Source organism: Hemitrygon akajei, chromosome 5, assembly GCF_048418815.1.
Source record: "Hemitrygon akajei chromosome 5, sHemAka1.3, whole genome shotgun sequence".
NCBI lineage: Eukaryota > Metazoa > Chordata > Chondrichthyes > Myliobatiformes > Dasyatidae > Hemitrygon > Hemitrygon akajei.
Window position 1 is genome coordinate 158481187 of NC_133128.1, and position 19215 is coordinate 158500401.

General features: G+C 38.7%; 1 protein-coding gene across 5 annotated transcripts in view; it reads right to left on the reverse strand.

The window, feature by feature from the left end:
- The window catches only part of glsb (glutaminase b), an 83386-nt gene that overhangs the window by 29454 nt on the left and 34717 nt on the right, over positions 1-19215 (reverse strand). For all 5 annotated transcript variants that reach the window (XM_073046975.1, XM_073046973.1, XM_073046974.1 and 2 more), the window contains exons 8-14: positions 16291-16323; positions 16112-16170; positions 14035-14101; positions 13711-13761; positions 11354-11530; positions 9385-9516; positions 6072-6164 (exon numbers count right to left, since the gene is read on the reverse strand). In XM_073046975.1, coding sequence (XP_072903076.1) covers positions 6072-6164; positions 9385-9516; positions 11354-11530; positions 13711-13761; positions 14035-14101; positions 16112-16170; positions 16291-16323 — 612 coding nt within the window. The remainder of the gene's footprint in view (positions 1-6071; positions 6165-9384; positions 9517-11353; positions 11531-13710; positions 13762-14034; positions 14102-16111; positions 16171-16290; positions 16324-19215) is intronic.

Sequence of the window (19215 nt, forward strand, 5' to 3'; positions counted from 1 at the left end):
TGAAAAAGTGATCTTCTATTTTAAAGGATAATTTGGGTACTGGTTTATCTGATGCAAGCACTATTACCATGGAGAAGCAGATATGAGTGGCATAAAATGACATAAACATAAGGAAATAAGACATTCTTCCAAGATCAATTTTATGCTGATTCTTTGAACTTTTTAACATATTAAAATATAACATCAGCAACACAAGTGGTTGCACAATACAGTTTTAACTAATTTTAAACTTTAAATTGGTGCTGGCTTTGTTTTTCTCTAGTGAAATCATTAAATGCCTAATTGTCTATCCCACCCATCAGCTACATCGTTCTGCGGTATTGCCGTGAGTTACCCAAGCTTCAGATCTCACTGTAAGTAGAGATTGTACAAAGCAGACCTTAAGGTTTATGACAAGTTATTTATAAATACTTTTTAAAATTTGAATAATTTAAGTAATAAGTTTCATCAATAATATTCTTAAACTTGCAGGAATTAAAGTTAAAAAGATTAAGAAAACTTACCTATACTTACCTTTTCAATTCAGGTAAGTAAGCCCCTTCATATAAATGTGATTATACTACTACAGCATGGCAAAACCAGGGAGCTAAATGCAAAAATCCATTTAGCACCTCAGCTCAGGGCAAGCATGGTGCCAGGCCTAGTGGCAGCAGGTGCACTGGCATCCAAGCACCACTTCGTTACTTGCTTCTATATTGCAACGTGCAGACAATGAGATGAGGGGCAAGCTGACCAGCAACTGACAACTACACAAGAATAACAAGAGCAAGAGAAGGCAGCCATTTGGCCTTTCAAACTTGCCCCATCGTTCAATTCTATTACAAGCCTCAACTTCTTTGTAGCAGATCTCCATAGCTCTGTTCCCCCAATCTTTCAAAAACATACCATTTTTAACGTTGAATACTTGTAATGATCTAAGCTTCACAACCTGTTGGAGGTAGGTTTCTACCACAGTTTTTCTTTGGAAAGGTGATCAAAACTGCTCAGTGGTCTAGGTGGAGCTTCACCAACTGCCTTTGATACAATTGTATCGAAGCCTCCTCATTACTAAAATCCAACAGGGCCAATGTACCATTTGTCTTAACTACTTGTATTTGTGTACGTGCTTTTGTGATTCATGCACAAGAACACCTAGATTCTTCTGCACTTCCCTCTTTCCACTTAGATAATTTAACCAACTTTTGATTCCTCTGATTAAAGTGTACAACCTCACTCTCTCACATTAAGCTCCATTTGGAAATCTTATACCCATTCAATCAGATATAGATGGCATAATCTCATAACCTCATCACAACATGCTCTTCCATACATTAGTGCCAGCAGCAAATTTGGATATCTTGTACCTTTGACTCCCTTTCCCATTAATATAAGTAGTACACAATTGAAGGCTAAGAACTGTTGTCTGGGGTTACGTTCTTCCCACCTGAAAATAGACCATTTATTCCAACTCTGTTGTCTGTGTGAGAACCAGCTTTTAAACCACAGCAACATATTTCCTCCAATAGCAAGAGCTCTTAAAGTACACTAGCCTCCTATCTTTCAAATGCCTTCTGTGATGTCAAAATACAGCACAGCTATAAGCTCTCCTCTATCTGGTTCCTAAGATAAGGTAATCTACTCCAGGACATCTGAGATGTCCTCTTCCCCTCCTCCCCCACCAGAAAACAACTTTACCACAACTGGTTGAACAAACTCTCACCCATATCTACTTCCCCACACTTCTACTCCTTCCCCACTTCCCTTCATATGAAACAGGAAGAAAGATCCTTTGGTTCTTACCTTTTACCCCACTAGCCTCCACATCCAGCACATCACCCCTTTAGGACTTACATCAGATACAACACGATCCCACTATCAGCCATATCTTTCCCTCCCCACCTTCTTGTTTTCTAGAGACCATTCTCTCCATGGTTCTCTGATTCACTCATCGCACTTTCCATTTCAACGGTAGGAGGCGGTGTAACATGTCCTTACACCTCCTCCCTCACCTCCTTCCAGAGTCCTACACAGTCTTTCCAGATGAGGCACAGGTTTGCATGCACCCCTCCAACTTTTTGCTTATTACATTTAGTGCTCTCGATGTGGGCTCCTTTATTTCAGCGAGAGCAGACTGGGTTGTTACTTTACTGAGCACCAGCATTAAATCTGGAGCTCCCGGATGCTAGCCATTTTAATTCCCCTCCCGATTCCCACACCAACCTGTGTCCTCTGCCTCCTCCTCACCAGGATGAAGAGCTAAAGAAACAACCTACCAAGATAGCCTACAACCCGAAGACCTGAACATGGAATTCTCCAATTTGTTCACCCTGTCCCTTTTGTTCTCATCCTGATTTACAGTTCTTCCAACAGCCAGCCCATCCACCCCCATCATCTTCACTTCTTTCCCCTTTTGCTCACTCCATCTGTCACCTACTGTTCCTATCTGCCCATCTCCCTTATTTGGTTTCATGCTCTACCTTTTCCTGCAGGGTGCTTTCATCTGCAGACTTCTGTTGCTCTACTCATCATCTCCCAGTCTCCAGTTATTTCTACTCTTCCTTGCTCCACTTTTTCACCTGGATCCACCCACTGCTTGACAGCTTTTGCTCCACTCCTTCCATACACCTGGCCATCTTCCAAACCGAACTAAGGATCTCAACCCGAAATATCATCGATACATTTCTCTCCACAGATGCCTCTTGACCGCTGAATTCCTATAGCAGTTGATTTTTTTTTTGTTTCCCCTGACTCCTCTGGCTTGCACATCCTCCAAAGACTCAAAGAAATTTGTCAGACGTGTTGTGCCTCTCACAAAACTATATTAACTTAGTGGTTCACTGTGGAATTGCTGCCTAGTACCCAAGACCCTCTGTCCCAATAGCTCCCTTCCATTTTTGCTCAGTGCCATATTCAAAAAGGCACACTACAGAATCCTCCAATTACTGTGAATCCTCTAGATGGCTACTCATTTTGTTTCCTCTCAGATATTGTTTTTAAATTTGTTCCAAGAGACTGAAACTTCTTTCATCACAACCACTTTGAAATTTCTGCAGGTCGAGTCTGGTTTAAATATTATAAACAACATTCAGACATTATTTTATGAACTCCTGCTTCCTTAATTTCCTTTAAACAAGGCCCCTTAAAATGTGATTAAAATAATCTTATCTGAACCCATTTAGGAAGCCCTTTTGCTAGTCCACACAACTTTACAATCTAGCATTTTGGCAATTTTGAAATAAACCAAAGCACAAATGAAGCTTAGCAGCTAGAGGAAGAAAGACTCCATGGAAAAGAGTAATAGCCAAAAGACATGTAGAAATACACAAAACTGCTTTCCAACACAAGTTACAGACTGTAAAAGACTCAGCAGCAAACACAAAACAGACATTTATGATGCATAAATCTGTAAATTGCATTCCTCTTCCTCTGACATACATCTGACAGTAGTTATAATTAGGCTTTAGGTCAATGACCCATAGCTGCAAATCAATTAAAGCTAGAAATGTGGTTTGAATCCCACAATATATAGCAGTAATAAACACTAACATTTCTGGACAGAAGCAGAGAAATACAGCTTTAAAATATAACTAGGAGATGCAACCGGGTAAAGTGTCAAAATCCCTTAGAATTAATTTTTTAAAATATATACAGATTGTACTGCAAATTAAATTAAAACTGCGCATCAGTTTGAATATCAGAAATGCAGGTCTAACTGCTAGGAATGAAAGAACTTTATTATTTTACTGATGGAGTTACTCAATTCAGAGCAAATATTATTTTACCTTTAGTTTTGCATCTCCAACTTCAATACCTATCCTTTCCTATTCATACATAGACAATAAATGGAAATAACAACAGCCTAGTGAATGTAGATTATAAAGTACACAAAGGAACGACATTTCCATCTTTGTGTCAAATCTTCAACTGAACATCAAGCTCAGCTCTTCACTTGTAACTCTCCTTTATCAATATCCAAATACCTTTTAACTACCATAAAATCTTGCTTCATTTCTGTGATGCATTCCAGATCATTACAGTTGGCTACCTAAAAATAAGTCATCTCCCCTCCCTTAAGCTTAAGCTAGAACAAACAACTGTGTTAATTATTCATCTGCCATTTTATTTTAAAGTGAACACCTCCATTAAACCTTTGCTTTGCTACATCTGCTTGAATGGAGAATGCCAACTTCATTTGCCCTCACATGAGCGATGCTGCTCAGTTTAGTAAAATCTCATCTGACTTCTCTCCAAGGCACCTTTTGAAACCAAAATGCCCAGAAACCAATGCAATATATAAACTTCGACTATAATACTTGGCTTTATATTGGTTAAGGGTAGGGATGGTGCAAGCGTAAGCAGGCAATAGTTGGAAGAGAGGTGATAAATAGACGGAGGAGTAGAAAGTGGAAAATATCACCAGAAGCTGGGAGATGGGTGGAAGCAACAAGGAGCGAAAATTGGTGGAATCTGATAGAACATGGAGCATGGAATGAAAAGGATAGAGTTGGGGGAAACCAGTGAATGGAATATGTAGGTGATGGGCATACGGAGAGTGGGAAAGAAACACAAGGAGCTGGGGAGCATCTATGGAAAAAAAGTACAGGTGGCATTTCAGGTCGAGATGCTTCAGCAGGACTGGAGAAAGAGTTTTTTTTCCCTCCAGTCTTACCAAAGAGTCTTGGCCCAAACTGTTGACTGTACTTTTCTCCCCCTAGAGTTGCTACCTGGCCTGCTGAGTTCCTCCAGCATTTTCTGTGTTGTTTGGATTTCCAGCATCTGCAGATTTTCTTTGGTTTATGAGGGGCTGGGGTAAGTGTAGAAACAACTAGGTACACTGAAGAAACAAAAAGGGCCATGGAGGGAGCTGGAGGAATTTACCACAAGATGAAGAATTCAATGTTCCTGATGTCAGATGTTTGACTATCCAAGCAGAAAACAAAACGCTGTTCCTCTAGTTTGTGTTTAATTTCTACAGGTCAGTAGAGGAGGTCAAGGTCAGAGATGGTGGTGTAGGAATGGGGAATACAATTAAAATGACTAGCACCACCAGGAGATTCAGTTAGCTCAAGTGCATGGTGCCCAGATGCTCAGCAAAGTGGTCACTCAGTTTGCACGTGCCCTCACTGATGTAGCAACAACTACTTTAGCAGCACTTGGATACAACAAACAAGGCTGGATGACCTGCACACGAATGACTGGAAGGGCTGCTTAAGGCCCTGAATGTGGCAAGAAAGGTGGTGTAGGGACAGATGTTACACCTCTTACAATCATAGAGGAAGGTGATTGGAGAGATGAACTGACCAGTGCGTCATAGAGAATGATCCCTATGGAATACAGAGGGAAAGTTATGGCTGGTGGTGGAATCACAGTGCATCTGGTAAAAGTTGCAAAGAATATACAGGATGTGTAGGCAGGTGCAGTGACAATTGAGGACCAGGGGCTCTATCTCTGCTCTGTCTGGTGATGGTGGTTGGGGGTGGGGGGAAGGGAAGAAACTTACCCAGTTTTCTGAAAAAGGAGGAAAACTAAGACCCTGAAGTGAAATGATGCAACAGAGATAGGAGAATTGAGACAAAAAAGGAATGGTATACTTGCAAATGGAGTCATGTTGGCTGTGGGTGTCAGTGGATAATCTGTCTCATAAGATGGGAGACATACTAAGGGGGGAGAGGTGTAGGAGAGACCAACACAGGGTGGAAGTCTGCCAGTGAAATTAATTAAACTGTCAAGTTATGCAAAGGTGTTAAGAAAAAAGGCACCAATGCAGTCAATGTAGCAGGAAAAAAAGCTGGAAGTAGTCTATCACTGACAACTCTCCTAAGGGTCAAAAACAAACAAAACCAGAATCCAATTCAGGTTATGCAATGTCATGTGTAACTTACCATTTGCCAGATTTTGATTATATGCAGTTCTGCTATTGTAAATAAAGTAACAATCTGAGTATTATTTCATAATGAAATTACTTCCATGGAATTGGCACTTTTTGGATGTCATGTATTAAATTGATGACTAATCCCTAAGCAAAGTGGATAGCAGATATAATTTTAAGATGTTTTACAAATTCCATCTTTTAGAACAAAAGTTAAACCTACCCGTACTTCACCACCTTCTCTCCGTGGATCATGCTTTTTAGAGAAGTGCCTCAGGTTGTCATAATTATGAAAATTAAATAGAGAGACAAGATCCTAAAATTGGAGAAAAATCACTAATTTAAAAAAAGCTTATGTTTCAAATTATTTTTAAAATAGTTAACTTCATCACAAATCCACAAACTGTTTACAATGGTGAACTATTTAAATCTACTCTAACAGATGATATACAGTTGCAAGAAAAAGTTTGTGAACCCTTTGCAATTACCTGGTTTTCAGCATTAATTATTCATAAAATGTGATCTGATCTTCATCTAAGTCACAATAGCAGACAAACGCAATCTGCCTAAACTAATAACACACAAACAATTGTACGTTTCATGACTTTTTTTGGACACATTGTTTAATCATTCACAGTCCAGGCTGGAAAAAGTATGTATTTAATAACTGGTTAAATCTCCTTTAACAACAATAACTTCTGCAAAATATACCTGTAGTTGGTCATCAGACTTGCACAACAGCAACGAGAAATTTTAGACTATTCCTCCATTCAAAACTGTTGCTTCATTTCATCAATATTTCTGGGATACCTTGCATGAACAGCCTTCTTGAGGTCACGCCGCAGGATATCAATTGGGTTAAGGTCTGGACTTGGCCATACCAAAACACGAATTTTCTTCTTTTTAAACCACTCTATTGATGATTTACTTATGATTCAGATCATTGTCTCGTTGTAGCACCCAACTTCTATTAAGCTTTAGGTGACGGACTGCTACTCTGACATTCTCTGAATATCTTGATACAATTTTGAATTCATTGTTTACTCAATGACTGCAAGCTGTCTAGACCCTAAGGCAGTAAAGCAGCCCCAAACCATGATGCTCCTTCCACCACGCTTCACAGTTGGGATGAGGTTTTGGTGTTGATGTGCAGTGCCCTTTTCCCTCCAAACATAACAATGTGCATTTCTGCCAAAAAGTTCAATTTTTGTTTAATCTTTCCACAGAACATTGCCCCAGAAATGTTGTGAAACATCCAGTCGGTCTTTTACAAACTTGAAAGATGTGGTAATGTTTGTTTGGAGAGCAGTGGTTTCCTCCATGGTATTCTTCTACGAATGCCATTCTTGTTCAATGCTTTTCTTATAGTGGATGTATGAATAGAGACTTAAACAATTTCAAGAGATTTCTGCAGGTCTTCTGCTGTTACCCTTGGGTTCTTTTTCACCTCTTTCAGGATTGCATGTTGTGATCTTAGTGTGATCTCTGCAGGACACCCACTCCCAGGGAGAGTAGCAACAGTACTGGATTTCCTCCAATTTCTTCTACTGTGTACTGACGAACATCCAGTTCTTTAGAAATGCTTTTGTAGCCTTTTCCAGCTCCATGCATCTCTACAATACCTTCAGGCTCCTTTGAAAGTTGTTCTAACTGAGGTATGGTGGACATAAGCAGAAACCTTGAGAACGAGCAGTCTGTCAGTTACCCGACTGTGTATGTCTTTTTTAAATAGAGCAGGGCACCACTACAATCCACACCTTCAATCTCACCTCAGTGATGGAACACCTAGCTCCAAATAATGTTTTTTTAAGAAGGCATGACCCCAGAGGTTCACATTTTTTTTTGAACTTAAGACTGTGTTTGTTTAAATGGAGCACTCAGCATTGATGAGAAGTACAATTGTTTGTGTGTTATTAGTTAGGAAGATTGTGTTTGTCTATTACTGTGACTTAGATGCAGGTCAGATCACACTTTATAATTAATGCAGAGAACCAGGTAGTTGCAAAGGGTTCAAAAACTTTTTCTTGCAATTGTACATTAAATAATTGCTGCTTCAGAAACCACAATCTGCTGATTTCTTCTTAAGCTGAACATATTCAGGAAAAATATTTGAATAAATTATCTAACAACAATCAAGTTGCATACTTTGAAAATCTGTAAAATGCTGCAATCACACCAGCAATTTCATTTACTGGTTATCAGTATCCTCCCACCAAGTTCAGGAAGATCAGAAGCATTTCTCATGAAGACAAAGGCACAATTCATCTCAGACTGCTCTGCAGCTGAGGAGAGAGCTGAAGAAAGATTCATCTGCAAGTCAGACAGAATACCTGCAAGTTTAGATGGGCGATTTAAAGCTACATCCACACTACGCCGGATAAATCCGTAACCAAAGCTTTTTCTCTTCGTTTTTACCCTCCATTCACACAAAAATGGCATTTTCGTCCCCCGAAAACAGAGATTTTCAGAAACGCTTTCCAGGGTTATTTTTGAAAATGCTGGATTGGCCGGATCAGTGTGGATGACGTAACCGGAGACTTCTGAAAACACTATCAGAGAGCAGCGCACTATTTCATTGTTTTCTTGAACGCAACCTAACAATTTCAGAACAGATGGCAAAGAGACTGAAGCCAGAAGAGTTAGAAACGTACTCACCAAATACTTTGACCCATAACTTACTGAATAAATAAGTATACTCACTTTGCCCTGTTTTCTGCCCTTGCTCGTTTGAAGGTGGTTTACCTATTTATGCAAGTACTTCTCTGACAATAGATGTGTGACAGCCTAATGTAACATTATATGGAAATACAAGATAACACTGATGCAGACATGGTTTATACATTTAACAAGGTGCTTTATTAATGCAACAGAGTTAGTCAGTTTTTCCAATGGTCGTCGTCAGCCGGATCCATCTGTCCGTGAATTCCGTCGGTTGCCACCTTACGCTCCAGTATTTTTTTTTAAGCTTTAAGTTCTCCTGCATGTGAGCCAACAACTGTCCGTTGTTTTAAGATTTTCTAGTCTGTAACTACACAAACGCGTACTTTTATGGCGAGATTCGACACCAAACATGTCGCTTGTTTTCGGTAGATGTGTCCTGCGCATGCGCAGGAGGAGGAGATTCGCCGAAATCTCCGTTTCAGTGTGGATAGAGATATTTTCAAAAACACATAGTGTGGACGCCTATCGTTTTTACTCGAAACCAGCGTTTTCAAAATTATCCGGTCTAGTGTGGATGTAGCCTAAGGATTCTATTCCCAAAACTTGGCAGTTTCCACTTGAGAAGCAAAATTCAGCACTTAATTCTTTCCCTGACTTAATGAAAGGGGACACAATTGTCGTAATTACTATCTTATCTAAGTGTATATGAAAAACAACCAGACAAGTTAATTAGAATAGTATAGATAAAGTCTGCATAAATAGGAATTTGTGGGGGTGGTAACAACATGACATGGTTAAATACTTCATTTTAGATGATCGATTACTCCAGACAATATTTTGAATCTCGTTCATTCAAAGACCGTCCTTGCACTTACCTGACAAAACTGAATACCCCTTACACTGTTGCCAAGTTTGTCTAGAGGTGGAGACCAACACATAATGCCCATCACATTTGGTACCACCAACAAAATGCCACCAGAAACTCCGGATTTTGCTGGGAGACCCACCTGTTAAAATAAAACATTTCTACACTAGCACCAATAAGAAACGTTCAACTTAAAACTGTTTTAATGAAGCAGAACCACCAAAAGACTAAACAACATTACAGGGGATGGAATTAACAGACTGAGGTGTGCTGAGCAATACTGATCTGGATTGGGATAAAAGCTGGCTTTCCTGCCCAATCACCGACTGTGAGCAGCTATTTCAACTACACAAACTAGGCTCTGAGGTTCCCAAGCTCATGTTCCATTGACACATCAAAAGCTCTTCTGATTACAGCACGACTGTTGAAGGAAAAATGTGCAATACTTTCATATAATTCTTACTTATAATATTTTGCAAAAGCAAATTCTGAAAAGTATTTGCCAAATAAATCCACCTTTTAGGATCAATGTTCTAATACTTCTGTAAATGATAAACTGTATTTCATTTAGTTATTCATTTCTAGCACTGACTAAGCTGATAAAAATTATATTTTTCAACATGTAGTGTTTAACAGCTGCTACACTGTCACTCAAGAAAGGGGTTGGGGTGGAGTGGGGTAACTCAATCGAATTTCAACAGTGTCTGATCTTAAGCATGATGGGCAGGATAAAAATCACCACATTTGTGAATAATAAAGCTCAAAATAGCAAGTAAATAGGATACTGATAATCTCCAAGTAGTAGACTAGCTGACTGAAGGGCAGATCCATGGACAATGAAACAATGCGAAAAAGTATGAATTGATGTACTTAAAAATAAAGAATATTGAAACAATACAAAAACTGCATAGGATATTTGCAAAGAGTTTGCAAAAACAGAGGGCTTGGATGTTCATGTGGAGAGATCTTTCAGACATTTGAAAATACCATTCCTTTTTATTTTCAAAGTATTTACGTAATTATGAATATGGGATGCCGAAATTTATGAATAGAAAGCATCCAAAAACAGGATGTTAACTTTATACAGGACACTGCTCCAACAAAGGTAGACTATTGTGCCCAATTCTGGTCACAACACTTTAGAAAGGATAGGAGCATTGTTGAAGGTGGATAAATGATTTAACAACTGGTTCAGGAAATGAAAGATTTCATTCAGTAGGTTAGAATGCTGAACATGACCTTCATTACAGCAAACTCAGAGAGAAGATTTGATGGATATATTGTACAGGTTTATGAAGAGCTTAGACAGCAAGAACATTTTCCCTTCTACCTCTGCACCATCAATGCTCAAGGAGAGGAGAAGATATAAAATGTAAATCTTTTTCAGTGACAAGACGTGCCAAGGGATTATTAGAGAGGTTTCTTTAAGTCAGTGGTCAAAACCCATCATTGACTCCCTATAAAGTATCAGAAACAAAATTACTAAATAGGTCTTTGACACAATTTTCAGGCTACATGGAAAGACCAAGGCAATGGGGTGCACAATTTTATTCTACTTGGAACCATCACAGACCAGGAATGACTTTCCACACCATAATTAATTCAAGAGGTAGATTCTACTTCAACAAGGTACCCATCCACAATGTGACAATGTTTGACGAGCATATGTTCCAGCAGTACACAATAATTAGCTACATTTTTGAATGCTGCTCCATAGAACGAAGTTTCAACATTCCTCACTCATCCTGACTAGCTGAATCATTTTAGGCATAACCACTCCTGTTTTAGAACTACTGGAAAAGAGTTAGTGGCTTTATAAAAGTACCTTTTAAAAATTTATAAATAATCTTCAGAGATACATCTAACCAAATGTTTATTCCAAATGGTTATATTTTACAGGAAGATTATCAATATCAAAATTAAAATCTGACAGATACACTATATGGAATAATTTCAGAGAAAATTATAAATGTACTTACATGAAAGGCAAACTGCCCTGAGAAGTCATACATGCCACATGAATGCATCAAACTCAATGTATTTCTAACAGCCTCTGGGCTCAGGACTCTCTCCCCTGTGATTGGACAAATGCCGCCATTGGCCAGTGTTGCAGCCATTACACTGGCTGATTCACAAGTTACTTCAATGGAACATAGCTTTATGGAAGGAAAAAAAGTTAGTAAACACATGTTCAGGACCAACAGATGTGTTTCTGGCCAACATGTGAGATTTGAGAAGATAAAACCATACTAAGATAAAATGTAGCCCAACTTTATATGTTTAAACATACCCTTTGTATTATACAGTTATTTATATTTTCCCTGTCTTCCTGGGACAAATATTCCTTTGCATCAAGCATACAACTAAACACAAATTTCTTAAAGAAAATGTTATTAGATTTTATTAGCTGTTAGATCTATGGATACCCAAGTTAGAAATATTAACCTATGGGGATTTTATTCTAAAATCTCAAAGTGGTAAATATGTCCATAGCATCCTTGCATTACCAAACCCAATAAAAAAAACCAAGTAAAAACTGCAGTTGCTGGAAATTTTCCTTGTTCAGTCCTTGAGAAGAAGCAATGAGAGTATGGCTGCATTCAATAATATTTAAGATCTTCTTAGCCTTTTTAAACAACTTCCAATTTCCTGATCCTTAATGACTATATTTTTAAAAACCCCAGACATACAATCCCGCCACACCTTCATTCCACAATCAGAATGGTGCAAGGTCCCTCCTCTTCCTAGAACAGAGATAAAACCAGTTCACTTCTAGTACATGGAGTCACCTGGTTGAATATTGAAAAAAAAATTTTCAACTCCAAATCAAAGGAAAAATTTACAACATTTTGGGGGGTGGGTCTTTGTTGTATATGTGTAACTATGTTTCGGCCCAACCAGGGCCTTTACACACAACTCTCTTGTCCTGTACAGCAATAGCAGCCTTGGTATTGCTTCCCACACAAAACATAAATTATATTTCTTTACTGCCAACTTCCACCTTGCTCTTACCTTCATAGAGCCCTCTCAGACTCTTCCTTTTTTGGATCTCTATCTCAATCTCAAGAGATAAGCAAGATAAATATCCATATCATATCCACAGGCCACCTGGCTATATTTGCACTTGCCTCCTACTTGCTCTCCCAGTTCCTCCACTTCACCAGTCCCACAGGTGCCTCCAAAATATCTTTTCTGAATCATCCTTTCTCAGCTATAGTATAAACAGCCCTTAAAAGCATTTCCCAGAATTCCCACACCTTCAAACCCATCAATATTTGCATTCAAGGGATCGCTCTTCACGATTTCCACCTGCTACGAGATTGCATTATCAAACACCTTCCCACCTCCTCTGCCAGCATAAGGAAACCATTTCCTTCATCACTGCTTGATCAGTTCTACTGCCCACATTAACCACTAATTTTACAGCACATGCCTCATGTAACTACAGGGGATGGAGTCCCACATTGCTATTGCTAACACAAACATGTACAAAGCAGCACATTCTAAGCACCCTCATTAACCCAGATCTGGGCTCCCAACCTTTTTTATGCCATGGACCAATATCAGTAGGCAAGGAGACTGTGACCAGGTTGGGAACCCTTGACCCAGACAACTTATCTCTAATTCAACCCTGATTTCATAGTATCATACATATTCCCTTTGTCCTGTCCATATATCCAGTTCCTTTCTCTGCAAATCAAAACTTCCTCTTGTAACTCTTTCACAGTCTTTGACCCCAATATTTAAGCCCCCAATGCACTTAAGAACAAAGTTGAGTACTACCAAATGCAAAAAGCACTTCAGCCAAAAAGCCCAAAATCCCCACTGCCTTCCAGGATAGTACAGAAAAGCTGATAATGCACCACTCTACTAACTAGATGCAGTAAAGTTCTCTTCCAAGTACAGATGAAATCAGTTCCCTTCCAGTACATGGATTCACCTGGTTGAATGTTGGAAAAAGACTTCCATCAACTCCAAATCAAAAGAATTCTGGCATTTGCTTGGGTACTAGTGGGATATGTGCAACAATCTCCACCATCATCTCTACCCCACTAGAGATAAAAATCATAAACAAGACTAATCCTACCCCAAGCTACCGATGAAGTTTTTTTATTTTGCAGATGTTACAAGAAAGATCAGGAGGTCTTGATCTTTTAATTTTACATATTGGATTTAATATGGACTCTCTGGTTTTTAAAATGCCACAAACATGAAACTAAAATAAATGTTTTATTATATAATAGACCAACATTACACACCAACTTATGTGCAAATTTGAAAAAATGCAACTTATATTGAACTAAATACGATTTTTATAATTAATAAAACTGCTCACCTGGAAATAGAAGTCCAGGACACCAGTCATATCACTGCCTTCTGGAAAACACTGAAAAGGTTATTCAAAGTTAGGTTTCGGATTTATGTATTTCTTCCCTTTAGACGCACTAATCTCATTGCAGTTTCCTGCTAAAACAGTAGAATTCTTTGATTGTGAGCCATCTCCTAAACCAAAAGTGCTCGCCCTAAAGCAACAATACAACATGAACTTAAAAAAATGATCAAAATGCACTAAGCAATACAAAAATGAGCACAGCATTGTTTAAAATAAATTTTGGTTTTCTATCAATTAGGAAAAGTTTCCAAAACAAAAGCTACTAACCTTCTTTTCCTTTAGGTAGTATCCAATAGCAAAATTCCTGTCTCCAGTTTCTCTTTCAGACTGGAAACTAAAAAATAAAATTAAGATTAAAAAATTAAGATGAATTAACATAGTTACTCTAGAAAGTATTTCTCTACCACACGATCTCATTTAAGCTGATTTTAAGAAACAATGATTTACATTTTCATTGCGAAACAAAATCTACTACTACCCCACTGTGTGCAGAGTGTATTCCAAGGGTGAGCACGCTAATGGAATAAGTGCTAAAAAGGGTACTTATAGTATTACATATTGAGCGATACAATTCTTGCTACCCCTCAACGTGCTGGGAACCTTACACAGTCTCCTGCCCTTCCAGCTGCTAAGCTCAGAACACCAAGGCTGAGCACAGAGTACCTGCCTTGTGGGCTACCAATGCTGGGGTGTTGGGCAGACAGGAAACAACATCTACCCCTACATTCAATGTAAGATGAGACAATACATGATCAGGGAATTTTTAAAAAACAAAAAATATATCAGTGAACAAACGTTATCAGTCCCAATGACCAGCACTCAACCCCCAACTAGTGGATTGGTGCCGCAGCAACATCCTGGCACTCAACGTCAGCAAGATGAAAGAACTGAATTATGGACTTCAGGAAGGGTAAGATGAAGAAACACATACCAATCCTCAGAGGGATCAGAAGTGGAGATATGGAGAAGTGAAGAGCAGTTTCAAATTTCTGGGTGTCAAGCTCTCTCAGGATCTAACCTGGTCCCAACATATCGATGTAGTTATAAAGAAGGCAAGACACAGACTATACTTCATTAGGAGTTTGAAGAGATTTGGCATGTCAACAAATACACTCAAAAACTTCTATAGTTGTACCATGGAGAGCATTCTGACAGGCTGCATCACTGTCTGGTATGGCTGGGTGGGGGGGGGGGGGGGGTGAAAAAGAAGCTGCAGAGGGTTGTAAATCTAGTCAGCTCCATCTTGGGTGCTAGCCTACAAAATACCCAGGACATCTTCAAAGACCGGTGTCTCAGAAAGACTGCGTCCATTGTCAAGGACCTCCAGCATGCAGGGCATACCCTTTACTCACTGTTACCATCAGGTACAAGGTACAGGAGCCTGAAGGCACACGCTCAGGGATTCAGAACAGCTTTTTCCCCTCTGCAATCTGATTCCTAAATGGACAATGAACCCTTGGACACTACCTCACTTTTTAAAAAATATAGAGTATTTCTGCTTTATGCACATTTTTGAAAATCTACTCAATATATGTATACTGAATTGAGCTATTAATTATCATTATTAATTATTTTTTCTTCTATATTATGTATTGCATTGAACTGCTAAGTTAACATGCCAGTGATAATAAACCTGATTCTGATTCTAAACTGCACATCTCAGTGCAAAGAGGCCATACTACTCAGCCTGACCAAGTAGCAGAGAGCAGAAATGGATGTCTTCCCCCACCCCTCTACCCCCAAGTATGGTGGCTACATAGCTGTAGATGTTCGAAATGGAGGACTAAATTACAACAATAAAGCTATGTTCTGCAGAATAACATAAGCTCAGTACCAGGATGGTGGAAATTCAATTATTCCTGCAATTTTTGAACTCTAAACCATAAAACAGAGCCACCATTGCCCAACAGATGTTGTAACAGAGAGGATCAAAAGTTCTTATTTACTTCCTTAAAACGGTGCTATCGGTTAAAAATCCATCCCCAAATAAATTACATGCAACCTTATTTTCAGAAATTAAGTTATTTACAAAAAAAAGGGGGTTCATATCCTTGATATACGAGATACCAAGAAAATGCCTCCAGTCAGAAGCAGCTGTTTAAATAGTACTGTACAAGAATCAAAGTTGTTTTGGGTGTAATACAGTTCCAATATAAATGTCATTTTACAATATTGCTTGATTTTCTCAGATATTTCAAAAGGCTCTATCTAGTCTAATGAATAACTGCAAAGGAAAACACTTCATAAGCAAATATTCTTTAAGGATGCAAATTTAATAGTCTATTAATTTGTGCACATTATTGAAGACAACTAATGACTTGAAGGAAAGACAAAGTTAACTTACGTTGCATTATTAAAGCCAACGTATTCATTTCCAGCCATTTGATTCAAGAACTGTGTAACCTGTGGGGGGGAAAAAACTCAATTTTGAAAGTATTCTCATTTAGAAATTATTGACAAATGTAATGAATGATCAAGGTAGCTTTCTTTACATGCACAGATTAAAATGGGTAAAATACTCACATAATCAAATTTTTCTGCATTGCTTAGTCCATGCTGAGGAAAAAAAATATTAAATCAGAGTTAGAATTACAAAAGTGCATACCAAATATTTCTACAGATAGCTTCATAAGTGAATTGACTATTTAATGTCATATTCTTGCTTAGCACAGAAAACGAAAATACAGTAGATTCTGGTTAATTGGGACATATCAGGACCAACAGATTTTGGCCCAGTTACGTGACTGCCCAGTTAGCCAAAATTTCATGGAAATATTTTTTAAAAATAAAAGAAACTACCATTTAATGGAGTAACAAATTATGTATTCAATAGAAATACAAAATAAATCAGAACATTACCAATGCCACTACAGTATTATAAATCTATCAATTTGTAATAGTTTTCAATGGATGAATTCAGCTAGTGTACGCTGCCGTGTTTTTGATTGACTAAAAGAACAAAATCAGCACAGACGCCTAGTGCAGATACAATGTTTTTTAACAATTGCATCTTCAACATCTTCATTTTCATTGCAACATTCAAAATGATTGTTGATACTTTCAAATTATTCTCATTTCCTAACTTGAAGTAGTGAAATAGATTTGTCTTCACTCAGTCTTTTCTGGCACTTCCAAATCCAAATGATTGAAACTGTGCAAACTCCCACATCCCCTGATGTTCCTTTGACTTCAGTCTCTGAAGCTGATGTGCAGGCTGTCTTCAGGAGGGTGAACCCACAAAAAGCACCCTGACTGGAAAGAGTATACCTGGCCACGTTCTAAAAATTTGTGCTGATCAACTGGCTGGTGTGTTCACTGAGATAGTTAACCTCTCGCTTTGGCAGTGTGTGGTGACTTGCCTCAATGACCATCTCCCAGTTGCACTTATATTCACAGTGATTAAGTGCTTTGAGAGGTTGGTGATGAAACATAGCGGTTCCTGTCTGAGAAGCAACTGGGATCTGCCCCAATTTGCCTACGGGAGCAACAAGTCCACAGCAAATGCCATCTCATTGGCTCTTCGATCAACCCTGAAACATCTGGACAAAGATGCATACGTCAAGATTTTTTTAAAAAAATCAACTACAACTCAGCATTCAATACTATCATCTCATCAAAACTAACCGGTAAGCTCCAAGACCTTGGCCTCAATATTTCCTTGTGCAATTGGATCCTGGATTTCCTCACTTACAGACCCCAGTCAGTTTGGATTGGCAAAACCATCTCCACAATCTCCATCAGCACCTGTGCACCACAAAGCTGTGTGTTTAGCCCCCTTCTCTACTCACTTTACACTTATGAGTGTGCGGCTAAGCACAGCTCCAATGCCATATTCAAGTTTGCTGATGACACCACTGTCATAGGCCGAATCAAAGGTGGTGATGAATCAGCATATAGGAGGGAGACTGAAAATCTGACTGAGTGGTGTCACAACAACAACCCCTCAAAGTCAGCAAAACCAAGGAACTGATTGTCAACTTCAAAGAAAGGGACACCGAAGGTCCATGAGCCACTCCTCAGGGAAGATTAGCAACTTTAAATTCTTGGGTGTTACGATTTTAGAGGACTTGTCCTGGGCGCAGCACGCAAGTGCAACCATGAAGAAAACGCTCAACCGCATCTCTACTTCCTTAGGAGTTCGCGGAGATTTGGCAAAACATCGAAAACTTTGATAAACTTCTACAGATGTGTTGTGGAGAATATATGTGCCTGTGCCACAGCCTGGTATGGCAACACCACTGCCCTTGAATGGAATATCCTACAAAAGGTAGTGGATTTGGTTCTGTACATCATGGGTAAAGCTCTCCCAACCATTGAGCACATCTACAAGAAACACTGTCGGAGGAAAGCAGCATTTATTATCATATTTCCCCATGACCCAAGTAATGCTCTCTTCTCATGGGGTTGCCATCAGGGGGAAGGTACAAGAGCCTCAGGACTCACACCACCACCAGGTTCAAGAATAGTTGCAACCCCTCAAACATCAGGTTCTGGAACAAAAGGGGAAAACTTCACTTAACTTCAGTTGCCCCATCACTGAAATGTTCCCACAACCAATGGACTCACTTTCAGGGGTTCTTCATCTCATGTTCACTATTTTTTAAAATTTATTTATATTTGCATTTGCAGTTTGCTGTCTTTTGCACTCCGATTTTCTATTCAGCTTTTTATAGTTACTATTCTAAAGGCTTGTTGAGTATGCTGACAAGAAAATTAATCTCAGGGTTGTATACTGTGACATACATGTACTTTGGACCATATCTCTACAGACGTTTCCTAACCATGTACCAGTCCTTTTAAATATGATTAACATGCCTGCCTCAACCACTTCCTCTAGCAGCTCAGTCCATATATGGTCCAACCTCTGGGTGAAAGAAAAAGTTGCCATTCAGGTTTCTTGTCACCTTAAATCTATGACCACTAGTTCATAGTTTACCCCCAACCTTGGTCAAAGACACATCCTTCACTCAAAGAATGCATTCTGCATTCAAAAAACAAAATACTGTACCAGTACGATTTGTTTCTATTGAAAATGTAAAGAAATGTGAGTGTTGTTTTTAAAATGTAGTTCATTGTGTTCTTCTATTAGGTAGTGTGGCAGAGAAATACATTCTAAAATAACCAAGTAAATTCATCTTGATTTTTGAAGTCTTTACTTTCTAGGTTTCAGTCTGAAAGAGAAACAGGGTTCAGAAATTTTACTATCAAATACTACCCAAAAGAAAATAATTGTAGTTTTTGCTTTGGACATTATTCCTAGTTATTTATCTTATCTATACACCTCATGATTTTATACACCTCTTTATGATCACCTCTCATTCTCCAATGCCCTAATGAATAATGTCCTAGCAAGAGTCTCAGGTTTGTTTTATATAACACCACAATGGAAGTGAATTTGCCAGCTATGTATGTTAAGAGAATGAAGAAACAGGAAAGTGTTCTCAGAGA